Genomic DNA, 20,066 nt, shown 5'->3' with positions numbered 1-20,066 from the left:
CCGAGAAAATTCTGCACATCCCATAATTTGTTCAGCATCTTCTTCTGACTGGTTACATTCTAATTTTTCTATTTGTCATTGGTCTTGCTAATGCATATCAAACAATCAAACAACAAAGTACAATTTGTCAGTCTACCTATGGTGTATGCTCATTCTTATCAATCCTGTCCACAAGTACATTTTCTATTAACGTGAATCAAAATGACTTTTACTTAGTGTTCTTGGTTAAGTTTGATCATTTTATTTAACATTTTGATTTACCCTGTCCACCTAATTTCTGCAACATCATCCACCATCAACCTGTTCTTATATAAGATGTCAGCTTGGCTTCTAAATCTGACCTTTTGTGAGCAGAGTACAGAATTATCAACATAAGTAATAAGAAATTTTGACTTCCAAACAAATGAATAAGGGTTAACAAAAAGTTCAAATACAGGATACCTATTATTTGCCACTACAGATCCTTAACAAACACTCCAATGAGAAATACACCAGGAATCCAGTCAGGATGTTTTGCTTTCACATTTAAAAAGGTTCCATACATTTCCCATTTTCAACCGTCAAACAGGCTAGTCCAAAGTCTAGAAGCCTGAGCGCGTTTTTAGAACCTAGCCATTGAAACAGCCAGTACCTGCCTGAGGACAAAGTGTGTCTAAAATATCTCTTAATATTCTGTAGTGGCACACCTGTCCAGACCTTCAAACGGCTGTGTGAAATTACATTATTCATTCTGTCATTTCCTACACACAAACCCTAGAGGGAGCCAGTAGATCATAATAGTTTCTCACAAAGGGAGCACTGCTCTGTGTCAGCTTTAGGTATGGATGCCTTTTTATTCACTCCACAGTCTTCAGGCGAAAACCTGAGAAATGAAAGAATCAAATCTGCAAACCTGTATCACTTGATAGAAATCACAAGGACATTTGAATGAAATTATAAAAGGGGACATACTCAGACTTATGCTGTACCTTCAGGCTATAAGGAATATATCTACAGAAACAACTGAATCACTTTCCTGTATTTGTATACTGGAGTTAAAGGGGGAGTCAGCCATTCTGGAGAATGCTTGTATTGTCAAAATCCCTTTTTGTCAAAATCAGAGACTATCTCTTAATGATTTACTCCCTCTCTGTACTGTGCGTGCGCTTTAAAAAAAAACTTGTTTACAGAGCCTATGCTGTGTATTAACACCATGTTTTCTTTCACCACACACACAGTACGTACAGGTAGCGGATCACGAGGACATATTCACTGATTTTGACAACAAGAATTCTTTAGAATCTCCGACTACACCTTTTTAATTTCATGAGTTGAGACAGTGCACAAGCTTATAACTGTTAACAGTCCAGACAATTGAAGAAGAAATAATACATCCACTCCACACACTGTGTATTACCTCTGCAGCCCAAATGATGCATATTGTGACTTTTTCTGTGTTGTTCCATTGTGTGTAATACTGTGTCCCCCCCCCCCCCCCCCGTCTTCAGGTGTCGAGGAAGGGCTCTCGTGACGTGGCGGACCACATGGCCATCCAGATGGACGACTCAGACTCCATCACCGTGTCGGAGCAGAGCGAGCCGTCAGCCGAGTGCTGGCAGAACATGTACAAGCTGCTCAACTTCTACTCACTCATCTCCGATCCCACCGGTATACTGGAGAAAAGCTCCCCGGAGAACTGCCTTCCAGGTGGGAATCCGCTTCCACTCACACCCCCTAATTTCCCCTTTTTTTTTTATCCCAAACCCCCATTCATTTTACCATTTTCTGCTTCCCCTTGCACTTTAAATCCCATTCATACCACACATCATTGGAAGATATGGCTCTACTTTAAGATTTTTTTTTCAACCTTGCTTTTATATCTCAATTCTCTCCTCACACATCATCTTCCCACCTGACCTGAACTAGAGGTCCTTGTGTCTTCACTGTTATATAGCCACTTTATTCATCTGACTCTCAAATGACTTTATCATACATTAATATGATTCGATTTCCCTTCATATCCATGCTGTTCACATTACACATTTTTTGAGACATTGAACGTATCATACCTATACAAATCTGTACCCAGCAGTATTGAATTGTACAGGGATAGTTTGTCACTTGCTGGAACTTTCTGCTGTGTCACTAGAATTCTGCCTATTTGTTGTATTATTTATTTAGTAAGTGATACATTTTCTTCACCCTGATGTCACCCTTTGCTGCTGTTGTGACTCCACATTTCCCGGAGCACGTCATTAAGTGTGAGAGTGTTTTCACATAAGAGTGACCTTGATGCAGTGGCAGAATGAGTTCTTCTGGGACTTAAACTCTGCATTACCTTTTTGAAATGGTGCATAAAATGACCTAAAAATCGAAGAATATCCCCACAAATAATCTAGTCTTTACAAAAAACTGACATGGATAGAATAATAGTAAGAGCAGTATTGTATAAATGGAGAGCTATCTATCGATCCTGATTCTAAACTTCCATAATCCTCATCTCATATATTTTGAGTTGTGATTATCATGCCTGGGGTGGGGGGGGCCTTTTAAAGAAAAAAATGCACATTAGGGCCTAACAATATATAGAAAATGTGTCATTATTGCGATATCAACATACTGCTTGTAAATGGTAGCCTAGTCCATGAACCATGCACGTCAATATATGTAGCCTACCAGAAAAGGTTGTAAAGGGGGGCATGGATAGGTTTTGCTAAACTGATCAATAAATAATAAACAATAAAAACAAGTTGTTGGAATGCAGGTAATACATTTATATTTTTTAAGTTTTGCAACAGGCTACTTACTGTCTGTGGTTTATGTTGGCAGTGAACTCAAAGCAGAAAAAATACATTAACATTGCAAACAATTTTAGCGCTTATATCTCAAGTTTTCCTGAAATTGTGCAGCCTTAAAGACCTACTTCACCTGTGGGAATACGAAGGTGTATTGAAATTGAAATTGTTAAATGTGCAAACCTTTTAGAAATCGGTTAATCCTAGCCTGAGAAAAGGCAGAAAGAGTGTTTTATGGTCTCACTGTCTAACCCTACATTTTACTAATGTGACATCACACTAGAAAAAAATGTAGGGTTAGGATTAAAAGGACAGCTGGGCCAAGGGAAGACTGAGGGAAGAAAAACCTCATTCATGATTTTACAATGATAGACCGACGGTTCCGTATGGGTGAAGTATTCCTTTAAAGCGGCTACGAGTAACATTTAAATATCTTTTAAACAGCCTCATGTTTCCTCTGATAATCATAAATTACCTTTAACAGCAAACGAGACCATCAGTGCAAAGAAAGACGTTTTTAAATAGTTTTTATTACTGCTTTTGGTCTGGTCGCACACCCAGTCCGATTTTCGGTTCGCTCGTGCAAGCTCTATGGTCACATATCCATATTGGTCGCAGATTTCAGTGTGGCGCAGCAACGTGATTTGAGAAGCCTATCCCTCCAGGTGAGGGAAGGGGAGCGGGAGCCTTGTTTGAGACAGTTATTTGTCGTCATAATGACTGATAACGGGGCTGAACCATCAATGAAAAAAAAGAAAATGCAATGAAGAAAAGCTAAAAGGGAGAGTGATATAGGCTACGGGCGGGACGAGGGCGTTGCTAAGCAACGTGTATACAATTTCACGAGAGCGAAACTAGACTGCAGTGTTTACTCCTAAATGAATGAGCGGTTGGTACTAACACAAAGTTTGCTTTGCTTCACCATCATCAGATAACCATTATCTGAAATAGTCATTATTTACAACAACATAAACACATTACCTCATCGTGATCCATACTAACTGCCGTCTCTCGTTCATTCGCTTTCTGTGAGGACACGTCTTTCAGCTCCGTGAGAGAGAGTAGTTAGGTGACACTGCTGCATTAACTCATTGCAATCAGGTGTGTGTGTGGCAGTGACTGGCATTTAGTTGATGCAGTGTCAACCACTCTCACGGAGCCGAAAAGAGTCCTCACACTTTCAACACACGGACATGCACTATATTGCGCCCTTCTCAGTTCACACTCGCACGCCTGGCACGTGCTAGAAAACAGCTTTGCGACAGCGGGCGTCGTACAAATACTACCACTTTTGTCCAAAGGGGACGCCAACGTGCCATGTTACTCGTAGTGGCTTTAATGCACATTTGTATTTCACTGAGCACACTTTTCCCCCTTACATCTTTTCATTCTCTCTCATGTTTTGCTCTACAGAAGCTGGTCGTCGGCCCTCGGAGCCGTTCTGTAAGGTGATCTTTGAGAACGAGCAGCAGGAGTCCAACACGCCCAACAAGCCTCCTAGCGGGCGACGGCGCAGCCTGGTCAGCTCCGAGCCTCAGCACGTCACGCTCATAGTGTTCGGCATCGGCATGGTCAACCGCACGCACCTGGAGGCCGACATCGGAGGGCTCACCATGGAGGCAGAGCTCAAAAAGATCCACGGCAGCTTCACACTCAAGGAGAAGATGAAAGGTGAAAGCCAGTGTGTGTGTGTGTGTGTGTTTATGTAGGAATAAAAGTTTCTCTCAGTTTTCTCGTCAGTGTGTTTTATTAGTTTTTTTTTTTTTTTTTTTTTTTTTAATTCTGTCGGTCACTTCGGGGCAGTCGCCAACTTTAATTTCCCTGATGCGTTATTAAAAAAAGTCTATCCGAGCTGTGGGAGGAAATTTCTGACATCAATCAAGCATCAAAGCCAGTCTTTGGTGACTTGAATTAAAAAGTAATAATAACACTCCCCAGTCTTTGCCCTGAGTCTCGTCTTCAAAGCAACAAGATGTAACCTTTTTCACCTTTTTATAAACAGTTTCAAAGTTGGTCTAATATTAAAATAACTTTAAACAGGGGAGAATGGTGTCCCATTCCCCCACAGAGCACCCCATGAAATCTGTATTTCATTTTAAGTTCTCCAAATGGGTCGACAACAATTTTTAGTTGGTTTAAAGTTTGTTGTGTTTCTTGTCCTCAGATATCCTGCATCAGAAAATGACTGAGACGTGTGCATCGGCTCACATAGGAGGGGTAAACATTGTTCTGCTGGAGGGAATAACTCCTGACATCCAGTACGTACAAAATTCTATCCCATTTCTGATGATTACTATGTGATTCAGCCATTGTTAAGAATGAGAAAAATAATTGTATTTGAATGTGTTTTTATGTCGCAGTTTGAATGGAATTCTTAGACGAGTTTATTGATCCTTACCCTCCCTGGATGGTTGTTTGTTAATTGAGGGTTTAAAGAAATGCTTAATGTATAACTGCTTAATGATTTTTGCTGTTTTTATTCAATATTCTTTTATTTTTCTGTGTTTCCTAAGATTATAACTATTGTATTTTAACTGCTGTCTCATCATTTAAGAAATGCTCAGCTCCTAAGTATTAAATCTTGGCCAAAATAATTTTATGCACAGTTCCAGTTTCACACTTTCTCTGACTTTCACATTTTAATGCCGAGTACATTTGTGAGTCGAAATGAAAAAGTTCCTCCCAGCCAGAGCCAATTATCGACTCCTTTCCAACTAGGTAATTTTAACAGCATTTCTTGTTTTCACTGGAAGCAATTTCTGGGAAAAACACAAGCACTATAATCAGGTTAGAAGCCTTGTAGTCATGCATTCAGGCAGGCTGCTTCAGTCACTAGTATTCCCCCCCCCCCCCCCCATTGCATTCGATTTAACGGAAGCAGCCACTGTGAAAATATAACTGACTGGATCCTGTTTTCATACTGCATGCTCTATGCGATGGAATTTGTACAAGCCTGATGCTTTTTTATATATATATATATAGTTGTTACTGATGTATAAAATTGCCCAACATTCAGATGTGAGTAAGAATGATTGCAGTGCCACTTCACATATTTGCGTGTTTGGTTCAAATAAACGCAGTCAGTGTGCAGGCGAAGGACATTGATTAGTACACACTGCAAATGTGTTAAAGGTCACCTATTGTGCAAAACGCAGTTTTCTTGGTCTTTCAACATTAATATTGGTGTGACAAGAGACTCCCTTAGTATGAGAAAAGACAAGCCTTTCTCGTTTTCTCCACCTATTTAAAAACCTGTTTTCACCCCCCCCCCCCCCCCCCCCCACCATTATCAACCTAACCACCTGTGATAAGCACACCCCAAGATACCCCGTTATCTCAGTGTGGCAGTTTGCCATATTGAGCTGACGGGCAGTGTCTGTGCCCCCACGTGGGTCTGGCCAATCAGAGCAGACTGGGATTTTTGGAAAGCAGGTCAGGCTAAAACGGAGCGTTTCAGACAGAGGCTTAAAAGAGAAGATTTAGCAATGGAACTGTGAGAATTATAAAGTTTTTTTTTTGGACACTACACAATGGAAACAGTTTCTAGTAGAAACCCAACTTACAATTTTGAACCTGAAAATAAGCATAATATGTTACCTTTAAAACATGGCGTCTGATATTCTGCGTTCGATTTGAGATACTATCCTGCTAAATAACTGATAACATTATATTGAACTCCGACTGCTTAGTATTGAACTACTTTGTTAGTCCAGAGGCTTTTAATCATAAAAACAAACAAATAGAGCCTGACTCTCAAAACCGATCACATTTTCACTGGAAGTGGCTTCAATGTTCTTGAAAAAAATGTGTTTCCACTTTCTTCTGCTCTTCTTCCGTTTGTTGTTTTAATTTGATGTACATTCCTTTTCTTCCATTCCTTTTTTCTTCCGACTACTTGCATAGACTGGAGGATTTCCCAACATCTCCCACCAGCACAGCTAAACAAGAGTTTCTGTATGTTATTGCTCATATTTAGGGCTCACATTCATCATCCGTAAATCAATATCACAGCTGCACTGATTGCACATGCTTCATTTGTCTGAGTCGTCCATGTGTGTTTTCAATGAACGGTGTCTGGGTCGTTTGTCAATCTCTTCTATCGTGACCGTTCTCTGAATGTTTACATTCTAAACAATATTGAAATATCTTATTCAGACTGATATTTCAGCATTTTATTTCCCCTTGAATAGCGCATTCACACGCTATCTCAGAATGTACAAATTGTATTTGTTACAAGAAGCAGGATCACACATTTATTTTTCCCTATAAGAGACCTCACATCCGTCTGCCATAGTGTCCAAATCATTACCCTATTCATTCATTGTACAACAATGTGTCACTGTTGTGATTGCTCACCTGTGCCCAAAAGTCTCAATGCTGTCCTCCAATCTGCATGGTATTTCACTGTCTGGTGTCCTCGCTGTAATTCCACCTAAATTGCACATCCATTCAAATGTGTCAATCTCCTGGGCGACAAAAAAAAACAAGTCTTCCAAGCTCAGTTTAGTTTACTTTGTGTTTCAGAACGGTGGTCAAATGCAACATCGCCAAGTCCCAGGCCCTGTACAGCGCCCAGCGCGGGCTCAAGACTAACAACGCAGCCGTCTTCAAAGTGGGCGCCATCATGATCAACATCCCCCAGCACCCGGCTACTCTGCACAGCATGATGGTCCGCAGCTCCCACCAGCTCTCCAAACAGATCTCTGACCTCATCCGCCAGCCCTCCAACACGTACGTCCACTCCATTTATCTATCATCTCCTTAATTTAGCCATCACACTCTCATTTATGGCATTGGAAAGTAATTAAGACTCTCAAACTATATTTAGAATGAATCAGTCATGCAACACCTAGGTTTTAATCTCTCTACTCGTGAAAGTCCTCATAAGAAGTGTCTCATCTACTTCAGTGACATGCATATCCAAACTGGGGCCAGTTAACTGCTTTCAAAGCCTGTGTGTGTCTGTTCTGTTTCCATGGTAATATTCTGAATTATGTTAATATATTTATAGAGCTGTAGGTGTGCTCTGGGTATTAAACAACTTTTCTATAATTTGATGTTCACAGGAATGTGAGCCGGTATCTGCAAAAGCTTTGCATAATAACACACGCACACAGACACGGAGCTAAACCAAATAAGTAGCGGTGTCTTTTCAGAATGTACAGTTTATCCTACAAGTTTTTGGACGGGCTCTGGATCCCAAATTCAGCCAAGCCAACAAACACTGCAAAAGTTACTTGATAAAACACCACCTTCAAATTGTCAAAGTCAACACGTTTGCAGATAATGAGCCTATCCTGACGATTTGCATTCATTTCATTTTTCCCTCACAGTCAGCCTCCTAATAGGGAGGACACCCCCACACCGCAACCCTCTGACAAAGCATCCAGTATCAATCAGACCCCCGTAGAGGCCAACGAGTTCCCTCAGCTCCCCGAGGGGCTGGAGAAGAAGCCCATCGTCCTCAAGTTCAGCGCCATGATCGATGGCATCACCATCGGGGCGGCGCTGCTGCCATCGCTGAAAGCCGAGTACAAAATGGGTCGCATGAAGAGCCACGGCATGACAGGTGTGTGTCAGATCAGAGCTTTTATTTTTACCCTGAAGATGACTTCTTCTTGTCCTGTGTGAAAAAAGAAATTCCAGGTCTAAAGTTTTCTTAAAAGTTCCTAAAAGGGCAGTTTATTAGAAAAACTGAATTGACTTCTTCCCTCACTCCTCCTGCGTTTAGGGGCACAAACCAGCTTCACCTTTGAGTTGCCAAGCCACAAGCTTTGCTTCCAGTCCAAGGTGTCCCCAGTGGACACCATGTCCACCATGCCGCCTTCAGCCAGCCTCACCCTGCCACCCGTCACCATGTCAGGGGAGTACATCATGGAGGACCATGACGGCCACTCGGACCAGGGCTGGGCCCCAGACGACTTCCCAGCAAAGCAGGGAAACTACCTCCAAGGCAACTACCTGCGCTGTGTGGCTGAGGTAAGAGCCTCCTGATATAAACACCAGGACGCTAAGGTATTTGACACAGTGGACCACATAGTGCTGAAGCACAGACTATCTAGAGCTGGACTGTCTGAACAAACTGACACTAAGTTGGTTGACTACCTTAAAGACTTAACACAAAGTGTGCATGTGGAGGCACCTCTTGCTTACTCAACAAAAGGCGTTCCTCAGGGGTCAGACCTGGGGCCACTTTTATTCATCCTCTTTATCAATAACATTGATTAAAATGTGTATATTGTGAAATTACATTTCTATGCTGAAAACACTGTACTGTATTGCTCAGCATCCACCCCAGACGATGCCCTCTCCCAGTTACAACTTGCTTTTAACACGGTTCAACAACAGTTTTATGATTTAAAATTTGTTTTAAATGCTGCCAAAACTTAAGTCACGATGCACTTCTGCCTGTCTTATCCATGAAACTCTTGAAAAGGAGATTTTATTCTCAGTGAATTCCTGGTTAAGTTAAGGTATATAGGTATATAATAAATAACAATGAAATAAAGCTACAATAACATATTTGACAGCCTTGATTCTATCCAACGCTAACTTATCTTCTCTCTCGTGCAGATTGGTTCATTTGAGCACAACCTGACCACTGACCTGCTCAACCACCTGGTCTTCCTGCAGAAGGTTTTCATGAAGGAGGTCAACGAGGTCATTCAGAAAGTCTCAGGTACTTTCGTATGCTACAGACTTAGCCCAGTTACAAATTGTATATTAAAACTTTCTCATAACTGTGGAGAATCTGTTCAAAGCGATATTGTTTTCTCTGCCGCTAATGGCCTAGTTTCCCTTTTTAGATCAGTAACGTTTATCAAATACAAAATATTTGATTGTCCCCCACAGCATTGAGTAGCCTACAGCTATTTCCAACTATCCCCCCAAATTTTTTTTTTTTACATTCAAACAATGCCTAAGGCACTGGAAAAAATACATCCGTTTTCAGTTCCACAACAGACAGTTGAAAGTCATTTGTTCATCTAACTGAGCTTGATCGATGTAATTGCCCAACAGAGAAAGAAGTGTGAGTTTTATGGGGCACAGTATAAAGAGAATGGTGTCTGGAAACTCTTCACGTCAGGGAGGAGTCTTTAAATATTATAGTTGCACAGTAAAACTTGAGGCAGGTATTACAACCCACGCGCCGGCGATATAATCCCACTATTTCACACGTCATTTAGCATTTCACAACGGTAGGCGTAAAGTCGTCTTCTCTCTGTGCGTGCAGGTGGAGAACAACCCATCCCTCTGTGGAACGAGCACGACAACTCGACAGACGCAGACAAGCCCAAAATCCTGCTTTACTCCCTCAGCCTCATGTTCAAGGTATCTAATGTTCACTTCCTTTCAGCACGGAAATCCAAAGTAGCCCGTCGGACACACTGGCCGAAGCCCCTAGTTCAATGTGTTGGTCCAAACTTTGTCTTGTTTTGTTTAATAAAACCAGTAAAGGGTTTCACTCTGGAGTTTTGTTGTTGAATTTTGAGCTAATGAGTTAATCTTGGAGGAAGTATATAAATATATAAATGCCACTTTCTTGTTTTCAGGGAATCCAAATGACAGCCACCACTCCTTCCATGCGAGCGGTGCGCTTTGAGACGGGCCTTATCGAGCTGGAGCTATCCAACCGGATCCAGTGCAAGGCGCAGCCCGGGGGCAGCAGCAGCTACCTCAAACTGTTTGGCAAATGTCAAGTCGATCTCCACCTGGCGCTCGGGCAGATAGTCAAGCACCAGGTAAAGATCGGCTTTATACTTAATAATTTAAAATGTAAAGTAACTTAAAGGTTCAGTAAGCGGAATGGTCAGTTTAGCTACCTTCCTGTCAGTGACTGCAGTTAGCAGTCCCCTCCCTCGTCCCCACGTCACCACATTAATGCACTGCAGTCTTCAAGCAGCGAGTTATCTAGCATCATCTCAGATCCATAAGTGCGATAAAACATGATAAAAACCATCAAAACAGACATTGGGAAGGATTTTTACCTGCTCCCCCATTGTAGGCGCATACACATTCACCCATCTGTCGCTCTGCACGTGCAACGGCAGTGAGACGGGTGCTGGTTTGTAGCGTTCTCTCTTCTGATTGGTTATTAGTAGTGGGATCCCCGAAAAGTTTATTTGCCGATTACATGCAGAGCGAGTGACTGAGAGATTGGCTTTATAAAACGCGCACACTATATAAGTGAATGTACGAATAAAGAGCGATTTAACACTTATATTAACATAAATAAATCGCTTACTTCACCTTTAAGTACAACATGAACATATTCACACTTTTTAAACCTGTTCCTTTTCAAGCTAGATCACTTTCTGACGCTCCCTTTTTTCCTTTCCCTTTGCAGGTGTACGAAGAAGCTGGCTCGGACTTCCACCAGGTGGCGTACTTCCGAACTCGTATCGGCCTTCGCAACGCCCTGCAGGAGGAGATCAGCGGCTCCTCGGACAAGGAGGCCGTCCTCATCACGCTCAACCGGCCCATCGTATTCGCTCAGCCGGTGGCATTTGACAGAGGTTCAGTTTCCTTTCTCTCCACACCACATCAGATGTGAAATGTCAAAGCTTGTCCTATGCACCCCAACGCACTTGTTAAACCATCAGCACACAGCAATATTAACCTTGTTTGTTACCACTAAAGACATCATCAATATAGCAGGTTTTAAATCGGGAAACAGCTTCGTTCCCTTTAAGTAAAAGGAGGACGGCATGAAATTCAAGATCTAATTTTACGTTCTTCTTTCCCCCTCTCCACCCTTCAGCCGTGCTCTTCTGGCTGAACTACAAGGCAGCGTATGACAACTGGAACGAGCAGCGCCTGGCCCTCAACAAGGACATCCACATGGCCACCAAGGAGGTGGTGGACAAGCTGCCGGGCATCCAGCAGACCTCTGCCCAGGCCTTAGGCACCCTCTTCCTGCAACTGACCGTCAACGACCTGGGCATCTGCCTGCCCATCACCAACACAACCCAGGTAATCTTCTGTGATTGGCTTTGACAATTTGTTTTTTGTCAATATTCATACATCATCGTTGCTTATTATATTAACTAAAGCAGTTTTACAATCTGTTTGCTTTAAGGCCATTCAATTTAAATATTTACACTTTCATGATTCATGCAAATAACGTAATCAGAGTACTACACGTCCTTACACGTTTTTAACATCTTTGATTGGCTTCATATACGATGGTTACATTGTTAGCACTATTCTACCTTATACTATTGCAGGTGTGTTGTATTTAGCATATGAATTCTGATTCTAACTAAAGGAAAGAAAAATCTACATGAATAATGCATATACATCATCCCCTCTTTGAAAAGGAAATAAGCATATCATCATATCCATCAGCGTTTCACTCCCCCAAACAACCCCTATAGTGCAAAGCAAACAACAGTACACATTTATTTTTATATTATTTTGACCGCTCAATCCATTTAGGCATGATGAAATCCATTCCAGGCAATGTGCCATTTTAGTATTCAACAGAAGGACTTCTTCCTATGCAGAATGTTTAGCCAACAATTTATTGTTAGTATTCTAAATAATATTTGAAATGTTTATGTATAGGTGCAATTACATTTATTTTCAAGGGATATAAATGAATGGTTCATATCAGTTGTCTTGTTATACTCACAATATGTCCATAGAGACTAGATATACCAGCTGTTATGTCACACTTATTTCCATAGAGAGGACAAGTACCAGCTACGGAGGGCATCAACTCTGAAGCTGGGGCCAGCACATCAGTAGGCCGGCCTAAAATTGCACGAAAAGTAACCTACAGTTTATTACGTCTCTTGTGATGGCTTGTTGTGGGACAATGACTTACTGTGATTGATGCTTTCTTTCTTTTACAAGTGCTTTTCTGTTTAAAAAAAAAAAAAAAAGGACAGACCACGCCACTTTGTAACAATCAAATTCCGCCCTTCAGAAAGCTGGCATAACAACTAATGAAGCTTGAGCTGGTGTGTGAGGTGTCTGTGGTGGTGTGTATTTAATTAATAAAAAAAAAAGAGGTTATGCCAGTTGTTGCCATACTACTTGCCTATCTGTTTCTAAAATGAAAACAATTTCAGTCACAATATGAGATATAATGAAACAGTGGTGAACCTGGCAGGTTCTGTCGACTTCTATAATATGAAACGTGAAGCTTTGGAAATTCGATGGATTCCTTATAATCAATCAAGTCATAATGATTAAATAATCTTTTTGGTGGGAAGGCAAAACTGTTTTTTTTTTTTCGACCTCAATTTATGACTGGAATGATGTCTGACCCCCCTTTTTTAGGACCAATGCAGGGTTAATCCACAAATTCAGGTATTATTGGCATTTTAAACACAATCTAACAAACCGAAAAAAAGGCTCGGTAACATTTCACTCAAGTGTGTATTTACAGGAACACTGATTAATAATTGTCTTGTCACTTTGCAGACCACACATTATTTTTTGCAAACTAAATTTTGCTCAGAATTAATAATTTCTTTAAAATTGCATCAAAATAAGCACATTGATCACGATTCTACTTAACTGACACAATACTGTAGAATGAGATGTTACCAGCTAACTCTACCTTTTTCCGAAACACATGGAAATGGGTTCTTTTTCCATGTACCGTGCCTTCAGTGGAGGCCTAGGTAACCTCTCTCCCTGCCCCCCTCTGCCAGGCAAACCACAGCATAGACTTTGACACAGGCTCCGCGATGGTCCTGACCATCGAGAGCACACTGATCACGGCCTGCTCCTCCGAGTCCCTGGTCAGCAAAGGACACTTCAAGAACTTCTGCATCCGCTTCGCCGAGGGCTTCGAGACCTCCTGGGACGACTGGAAGCCCGAAATCCGAGGGGATACGGTCATGAACGCTTGTGAGTGATGCATTGTGAATTTTTTGCTTAATTTTTTCTTTTAGTTTTATCACCTTCTTAATAAATGAACAAATCATTGATTGAGTAAAGACAGGAAAGTATTCAAAGTAGGACTTTTTTTTTTTTTTTTTTTACGAGATCCTCAAAAAAATATAAAATACTGTGACACATTTTTAACTGTGGACTTTATGGGGTCTGTTATCCAAGTGATTAATGACCTGACTGCAGTAGGCAGGACCAGATAATCCTTATGTGACATTTTTGATGCACATTATATTGCTCTTCTGCAATATTGACTGGCTGTTTTCTGTATGTCTGTGTACAGGTGTAGTCCCCGATGGTACATATGAGGTATGTTCCAGGACCACAGGGCCTGGACCCTCCGCAGGTAAGATCTTTGAATACAATTCCCTGTGTTATTGGTTATTTAGCATGTAGTTTTCATCTGTATTCTCTGCTACTTCTTCTTATTATCGCTCTCTTTCCTCTCCTCTCATCCTATTCAAACCCCAGAGAGCAGTAGCGCTGGTACCTGGACCCTAAACGTGCTGTGGAAGATGTGCGGTATCGACGTTCACATGGATCCAAACATCGGCAAGCGACTGAACGCACTGGGCATTACGTTGACATCACTGACGGGAGAGGAAGACATCGACGACATCGCCGACCTGAACTCAGTCAACATGGCCGACCTTTCAGACGAGGACGAAACAGACAACATGTCACCCACCATCCACATGGTCAGTCACATTAAGCCATGGGTTTATGTACTGTACATACATTTGAATGTCCCTCTTAAAGTAGCTGTGATGATACTTTGTGATGTTAACTGATGTTACTGTCGACAGTAGATAAGATGTTCTGTTCTGTGAAACTAATTAGGAAGTTCTTTTTAGACTTGGACGTTATAAAAAACAATGGCATGAAAGCATGCTGTCCATCTTACCACTTGTGCTTCTCACAAGTTGAAGGAATAGTTTGGCATTTTGGAAAATGTATTCACTTGCTTTCTTGCTGAAAGCTGGATGGGAAGATACGTATCACTCTCACATATGTTTGAAAAATATAAGGCTACAGTCAGTCAGTCAGCTTAGAATAAAGCATTTCAAACGGAGAAACCGATAGCATGGTTCTGTTGGAAGGTAACACAATTCAACTACCAGCACCTTTATATAGTGGTTATTTGTGGTTTCATGTGAGAGTCTCCGTAGTTGCCACAAAACCGCAACTAGCAAGATAGAATGATTTACTTTTGGAGAGACTTTTCGGTCTTCCTGCTAAGCTAAGCTAACAGTGCTCGGTGAAGCTACATTTGTAACAGACACTAATGACAAATGACAGTGTTATCTATGTCTCATGTAACTCTCAGTAAGAAAGCAAATGAGCGTATTTCCCAATATGCCAAGACTATTCCTTCTTAAATATTTTTCCACACGTTTAAACATTATCCCTCCTGGGCTTACCTCAAGTCTTCATAAGGTAAAGTCTGACCTGAATGGTCCCGTTCTTCCACCTGTCCATCCACCTGTTCCCCTGCCGTTGGTTTACAGAGTCCAGGGAGCCAGTTCAGCCCTCAGCTGAGCCTCAGGAAGCGTCTGGTAAACCACATCCTGGGCCTCAGCCCTAGGCCTCAGAGTGTGTCTATCCCAGATGACTACTTAATCCCTGCATCGCCTAGCCCCACCGCGGGCAGTGCCAGGGCCCAAAGACCCCTCTCCTGGGGCTGTGTATGTAGCCCAACTACAGTGTTAAAAACTCTTCTCCTGGGCTGACAAAATCACTGGCTGGTTGACGTTAACATCTCAGTCACCTGCAGTTATAAGACGAAGGCAGTGAATTCCAAAATGCTAAGCAATGCTATTCTATGCTTTTGAAGGTGGAGTCAGCAATTCTGGAGAATGTCAAAATAGTTTTTTGTCAAAATGAGTGAAAATCTCCTCACTATACGCTACCTGTGTACTATGTGTGCGATGATAGAAATTCAAGGTTTATACCAGCCTAGGCTCTGTAAACCGGTATGTAAACAAAGGTCATGTTAACAAAGGGGGCCCACCATAGCTTGCAACCTGCCTGTTTACAGAGACTAGGCTGTTTATAATCTGCGCTCATACGTACAGGTAGGATCATGTGGAGATATTTACTGATTTTGGCAAAAGTGATCTTGACAACAAGCGTTCTCCAGGATCGCTGACTCCACCTTTAACTAGTAGCATGATGATGGAAAGCATTTGCTCTCACCGCCCTCCTCATAAAGCTTCAGTGATGGGTGAAAAGAAATAAATTGGTGTTAGAACAGAGCTTTATTTTCCCCTCTTGTGGAGTGGTGATGGCGGTGGTGGTGGTGGTGTCTTTTGGTTTTTGACATTTTTGTGCTTCATGATACTTGGTGTGCCTATTGAACTATGTTCCGGGTTTCTAACCTCACCTGACTGAATCACAACTATCAAAATAACTGACTTATTTGGGAAGGGTACTTTCTTATTTACAGCAGCTGCCTGGCGGAAATTTCTTCAGGATATTTATTTTCTTGGGTTTAATCATGGTTTCTTTTCATCAGTTTTACCAGATAAATATGTTGGTGTGTTTGTGTGATTGCTTTGACCCAACAGGAGACCATTGACCCCAGGCGGCAGATGGCGATGGGGAACCAGGTGATAGACGCTCGTGGCAGGAAGTTCACCAAGAGGGTGGTGGACATCAGAGAGCTCAACGAACAGGCCAAGGTCATCGACGACCTCAAGTAAGACTTCTGCCTACTCGCTGTTGGGATTGATGTTATTATCAAAGCTGCAGTGCGTAACTTCTGTCAACCCCATGAGGAATTCTATGTATATACAACAACACTGTGAGTTAATCTACGTGAGGTAAGCCTTCAGTGTTTGCGCCTGGATTTTATTTGTTCTTCTGTACGTCCAGGTTCTTTCTTAGCAGTAGATTCAACAACTGAAACCTTTCGCGGGCGCTTCTTGAGCTCCTGCGCCAGTGTCAGGGGGTGACACCAGTTTGTAAACTCTGCCATACTGAGAAGTACATAGAGAGTTTTGTGGAGCTGATAAGCTTAGTCAATTTTTGCATCAACACATTTGGCATCGACTTGAATGTAACCGTCATTCATTTATATTAAAAAGCTACACACCATAGCTTTAATATTCAATTGTTTGTTTGTTTGTTTTTTCACCCCACAACCACAGGAAATTGGGGGCCAGTGAAGGCACCATCAACCAGGAGATCCAGCGCTATCAGCAGCTGGAGTCCGTGGCCGTCAACGACATCAGGCGAGACGTCCGCAAGAAACTGCGTCGCTCCAGCATGAGGGTGAGCGCTCATCTGTTCACCTCCCCCAACAACTACTGTAGCTTGGTATCCGCCAAAGAAGTTTGGAAAACTGCCTATTAAAACGATACAGTACTTCCACCAGCGGAATGTGCCTCATTTAGACTTTTAAAGAAACCTGCTTGTGTTCTGCCTGTGTGTTTTGCTCCTCACCAGGCGGCCTCATTAAAGGATAAGTGGGGTCTCGGCTACAAACCGAGTTACAACCGCTCCAAAAGCATCTCGGCGGCAGCAGGCAGACCCCCACTGAAAAGAATGGACAGACAGAGGTAAAATAACACACACACAAAAAAACCTCTTGTTTGTTCTTGGTTTGATATTATTATGGAAATGATACCATTAAGGATGCTCCATGCAGCGTTTACTGTAAACAAACAAGACAAAGTAGTCTTTTCTCACACCACCGCTGTCTGCGCGCTACATGTTGTTTGAAGCACATTCCCCATTAACGTCCTTACAAAAGAGGGTGCAGTGACTCACAAAATGAGTGTGTAGTGCAGAGGAGGGAAAGTGCTTATCTCCTTTGTGTATAGTAATTAGGCAGATTACTCAGAAGGAATGTACTAATGATAATACAGCATACATTGAAACACTGTAAGGAAATAGGAAGAACATTAACTCTGGGGTAGAATAAATTATTAATTGGAAACCAATCTGATGGGTAACAATTTGTGCTTTGACTAAGGAGGGTTCATATACAATATTTCTTGAAACCAACAATAAGGTAGTCAACAAATCTGTGCTCAAAAACTAAAATGTTAAATGAAGGAGAACAAAGAATGACTGAGTTATTATTTATTTAATTTTAATTCTTTATTATTTTTGTTTTATTCATTTGTTAGATTATATATATATATATATATATATATATATATATATATATATATATATATATATATATATATATATATATATATATATATATATATATATATATATGTTAATGGGTGTATGTCTGTCTGTGTGTATAATTTTTTTTATGGAATTTGATTCATTATTTGGGATGAGAATGTTGTGTTATGGGGATGGGGGGGGGGGGGGGGTTCGATTGGATCTTTGCTCTTAACTTTAAATTGAAAATACAATACATATATTTTGAGAAAGAAAAAAAAAACACAAAGGTAGTGAACTTTTCGTACTTTGTATTTATGCATCCAATGCAGTTTATCAATATGACTTTACTGTTTCCATAGTTCCAGAATAGGGGACGTGGATGATCTACCAGATGTGCGTGTGGATGCTGCCTCTCCCGGACCCCGGGTCACATTCAACATCCAGGACACGGTAAACTTACTTCTGAAAACATTCTTAATATCTTACATGGCTATAACACATAACATAATGTAGCTGTATAGAGATTTGATTACACTGTAGCACTTGAAACGTTAGTTCTAAAAAAATAAAAATAATATGAATGATTAAAGCAACGATGAATGATGTATTTTTGGTTTTGTGTTATTTCATGTTGACAGTTGAAACATCATCATCATCTCATCCTCCATTTCTATGTTTGTTGTGTTCCATACTATGTGATATAACATAATGCTGTAACTTGTATAATGGCTTATGGTCATTGGTTTTACGTTTTATATCTAATGCGGCTCAGAAGATTGTTTTTTTTCCCCCCAATTCTGGATGAGCTCTTTTAATAACAACTTTTTTTATTCAATTGAAGATAAATAATCAGCTCTTGGACCCTGGACATGCACCTGGTAGTCCAGGAACGGTGTTCAAGGTATATGATTCACAAAATCAAATTTAACAAATTAAAAGCACCTAACCAACAACAACAACAACAAAGACGTCTGTGTCCTCTTCCTTCCCCGTACTTATCTCTGACAGTGCTGATAAAAATTTGAATATGCAAAATCAAAACGGGATGATGAAATGCGAGCTTCTGCTATGAAGATATACACCAACATCACGTTGAACATCAGTGTGTTCATTTGCATTATAATATCCTGTCACCCTTCCCTTTGTGTCCCTAGTTACAATATGATATCTCTGATGATATTCGGCTATGCGACACCAAATTAAAATGGACGCTCTGCAATCTTTATTACGTCCGGTAGATAAAAAAAAATCTGCTGCATATCTCCAACCACAGAGAATAGCGAGATAGCAATGTGTCCCTGATTTTATATGGATCAATCTAACACAAGCATACTTTCAGAAAAAATTATTTTCATTAATATTAATAAAGACTCGCCTGTCGGTCCAACAGAATGGTTGGAATGCTGCTAAATTAATTATCGAGCCACACTTCCTCATCCTGTTTTGAAACTGCAAAAAAAAAAAAAAAAAAAAATCCATATCAACTTTTCTTCAATCTTAATATCTTGACTGATTTTTCTAACAACTATGCATGGTCGGCCTCTGAACCGCAGTCTGTCAGCTGTTGTTTCTCAAAACAGCAGTTTCTCTCTCACAACCAACAATATCTGATCAAATACAGTTTAGTTTTATGATTATTGAGGGATATTTATTATTTATCCAATTTTATCACCTTATTGAAATTTCACTCGTCACCACGCTGGTTCCTGCTGTCAAGCGACTTAATTTGTGCCATACAATATTAACAGCTACATTTCACCAAATTTCACTTAGGGAGTGGCACGGATTGTAAACAGTGTAGATGTTTTCAGTCTTCCATGCAATGATTGCAAATCATGTTATTTCAAGATAAATACAATTACATCTTGAGAGGTATCGCTCTATAATTTATTGATTACATGGCATCCTAAACAGTCCATAGGCCTTAAAGTAACAGGCCCACGTTTTGGGACAGTATCACAGTTATCGCTCTTGTTGAGAGTTAGATAAGAGGATGGACACCACTCTTACAGCAGTCTTTTCAATATGAAGTCAAAGCCAGGTACATTTAGCTTTTAGCTTAGCATAAAGACTTGGATTTAATCTACCCATTAACACCTCTTAAACTCACTCATTGACATATTTATATCTCTTTTGTTTGATCCATCCACAAAAACCAAAGTGTAGCAATGGCGAGTACGGTAGTCGGTTTAGGGAGGTTATGTGCTGCACTATTTTTAAGCGGGTCTCAGGATGATGTTGCCAGGCAACCAGCTGAGACAC

The 20,066-nt window shown here is 40.9% G+C and overlaps 1 protein-coding gene across 24 annotated transcripts in view; it reads left to right on the top strand.

Annotated features, from left to right (window-relative positions):
- The window catches only part of kiaa1109 (KIAA1109), a 99,921-nt gene that overhangs the window by 55,550 nt on the left and 24,305 nt on the right, over positions 1 to 20,066 (top strand). For 13 of the 24 annotated variants that reach the window (XM_080042640.1, XM_080042632.1, XM_080042631.1 and 10 more), the window contains exons 49-70: positions 1,488 to 1,686; positions 4,188 to 4,445; positions 4,939 to 5,032; positions 7,299 to 7,505; positions 8,108 to 8,343; positions 8,506 to 8,753; positions 9,348 to 9,453; positions 10,009 to 10,106; positions 10,328 to 10,516; positions 11,122 to 11,290; positions 11,536 to 11,747; positions 12,464 to 12,547; positions 13,062 to 13,091; positions 13,439 to 13,637; positions 13,963 to 14,025; positions 14,151 to 14,377; positions 15,188 to 15,364; positions 16,247 to 16,377; positions 16,829 to 16,952; positions 17,127 to 17,239; positions 18,164 to 18,254; positions 18,646 to 18,705. In XM_080042640.1, coding sequence (XP_079898766.1) covers positions 1,488 to 1,686; positions 4,188 to 4,445; positions 4,939 to 5,032; positions 7,299 to 7,505; positions 8,108 to 8,343; positions 8,506 to 8,753; positions 9,348 to 9,453; positions 10,009 to 10,106; positions 10,328 to 10,516; positions 11,122 to 11,290; positions 11,536 to 11,747; positions 12,464 to 12,547; positions 13,062 to 13,091; positions 13,439 to 13,637; positions 13,963 to 14,025; positions 14,151 to 14,377; positions 15,188 to 15,364; positions 16,247 to 16,377; positions 16,829 to 16,952; positions 17,127 to 17,239; positions 18,164 to 18,254; positions 18,646 to 18,705 — 3,315 coding nt within the window. The remainder of the gene's footprint in view (positions 1 to 1,487; positions 1,687 to 4,187; positions 4,446 to 4,938; positions 5,033 to 7,298; positions 7,506 to 8,107; positions 8,344 to 8,505; positions 8,754 to 9,347; positions 9,454 to 10,008; positions 10,107 to 10,327; positions 10,517 to 11,121; positions 11,291 to 11,535; positions 11,748 to 12,463; positions 12,548 to 13,061; positions 13,092 to 13,438; positions 13,638 to 13,962; positions 14,026 to 14,150; positions 14,378 to 15,187; positions 15,365 to 16,246; positions 16,378 to 16,828; positions 16,953 to 17,126; positions 17,240 to 18,163; positions 18,255 to 18,645; positions 18,706 to 20,066) is intronic. The other 11 variants (XM_080042628.1, XM_080042627.1, XM_080042625.1 and 8 more) reach the window with 4 other exon arrangements.

This window comes from Ammodytes marinus, assembly GCF_949987685.1.
Source record: "Ammodytes marinus genome assembly, chromosome: 15".
Classification (NCBI taxonomy): Eukaryota; Metazoa; Chordata; class Actinopteri; order Uranoscopiformes; family Ammodytidae; genus Ammodytes; species Ammodytes marinus.
The sequence above is the reverse complement of the archived record's forward strand: the minus strand, read 5'-3'. Positions and strand labels throughout refer to the sequence as shown.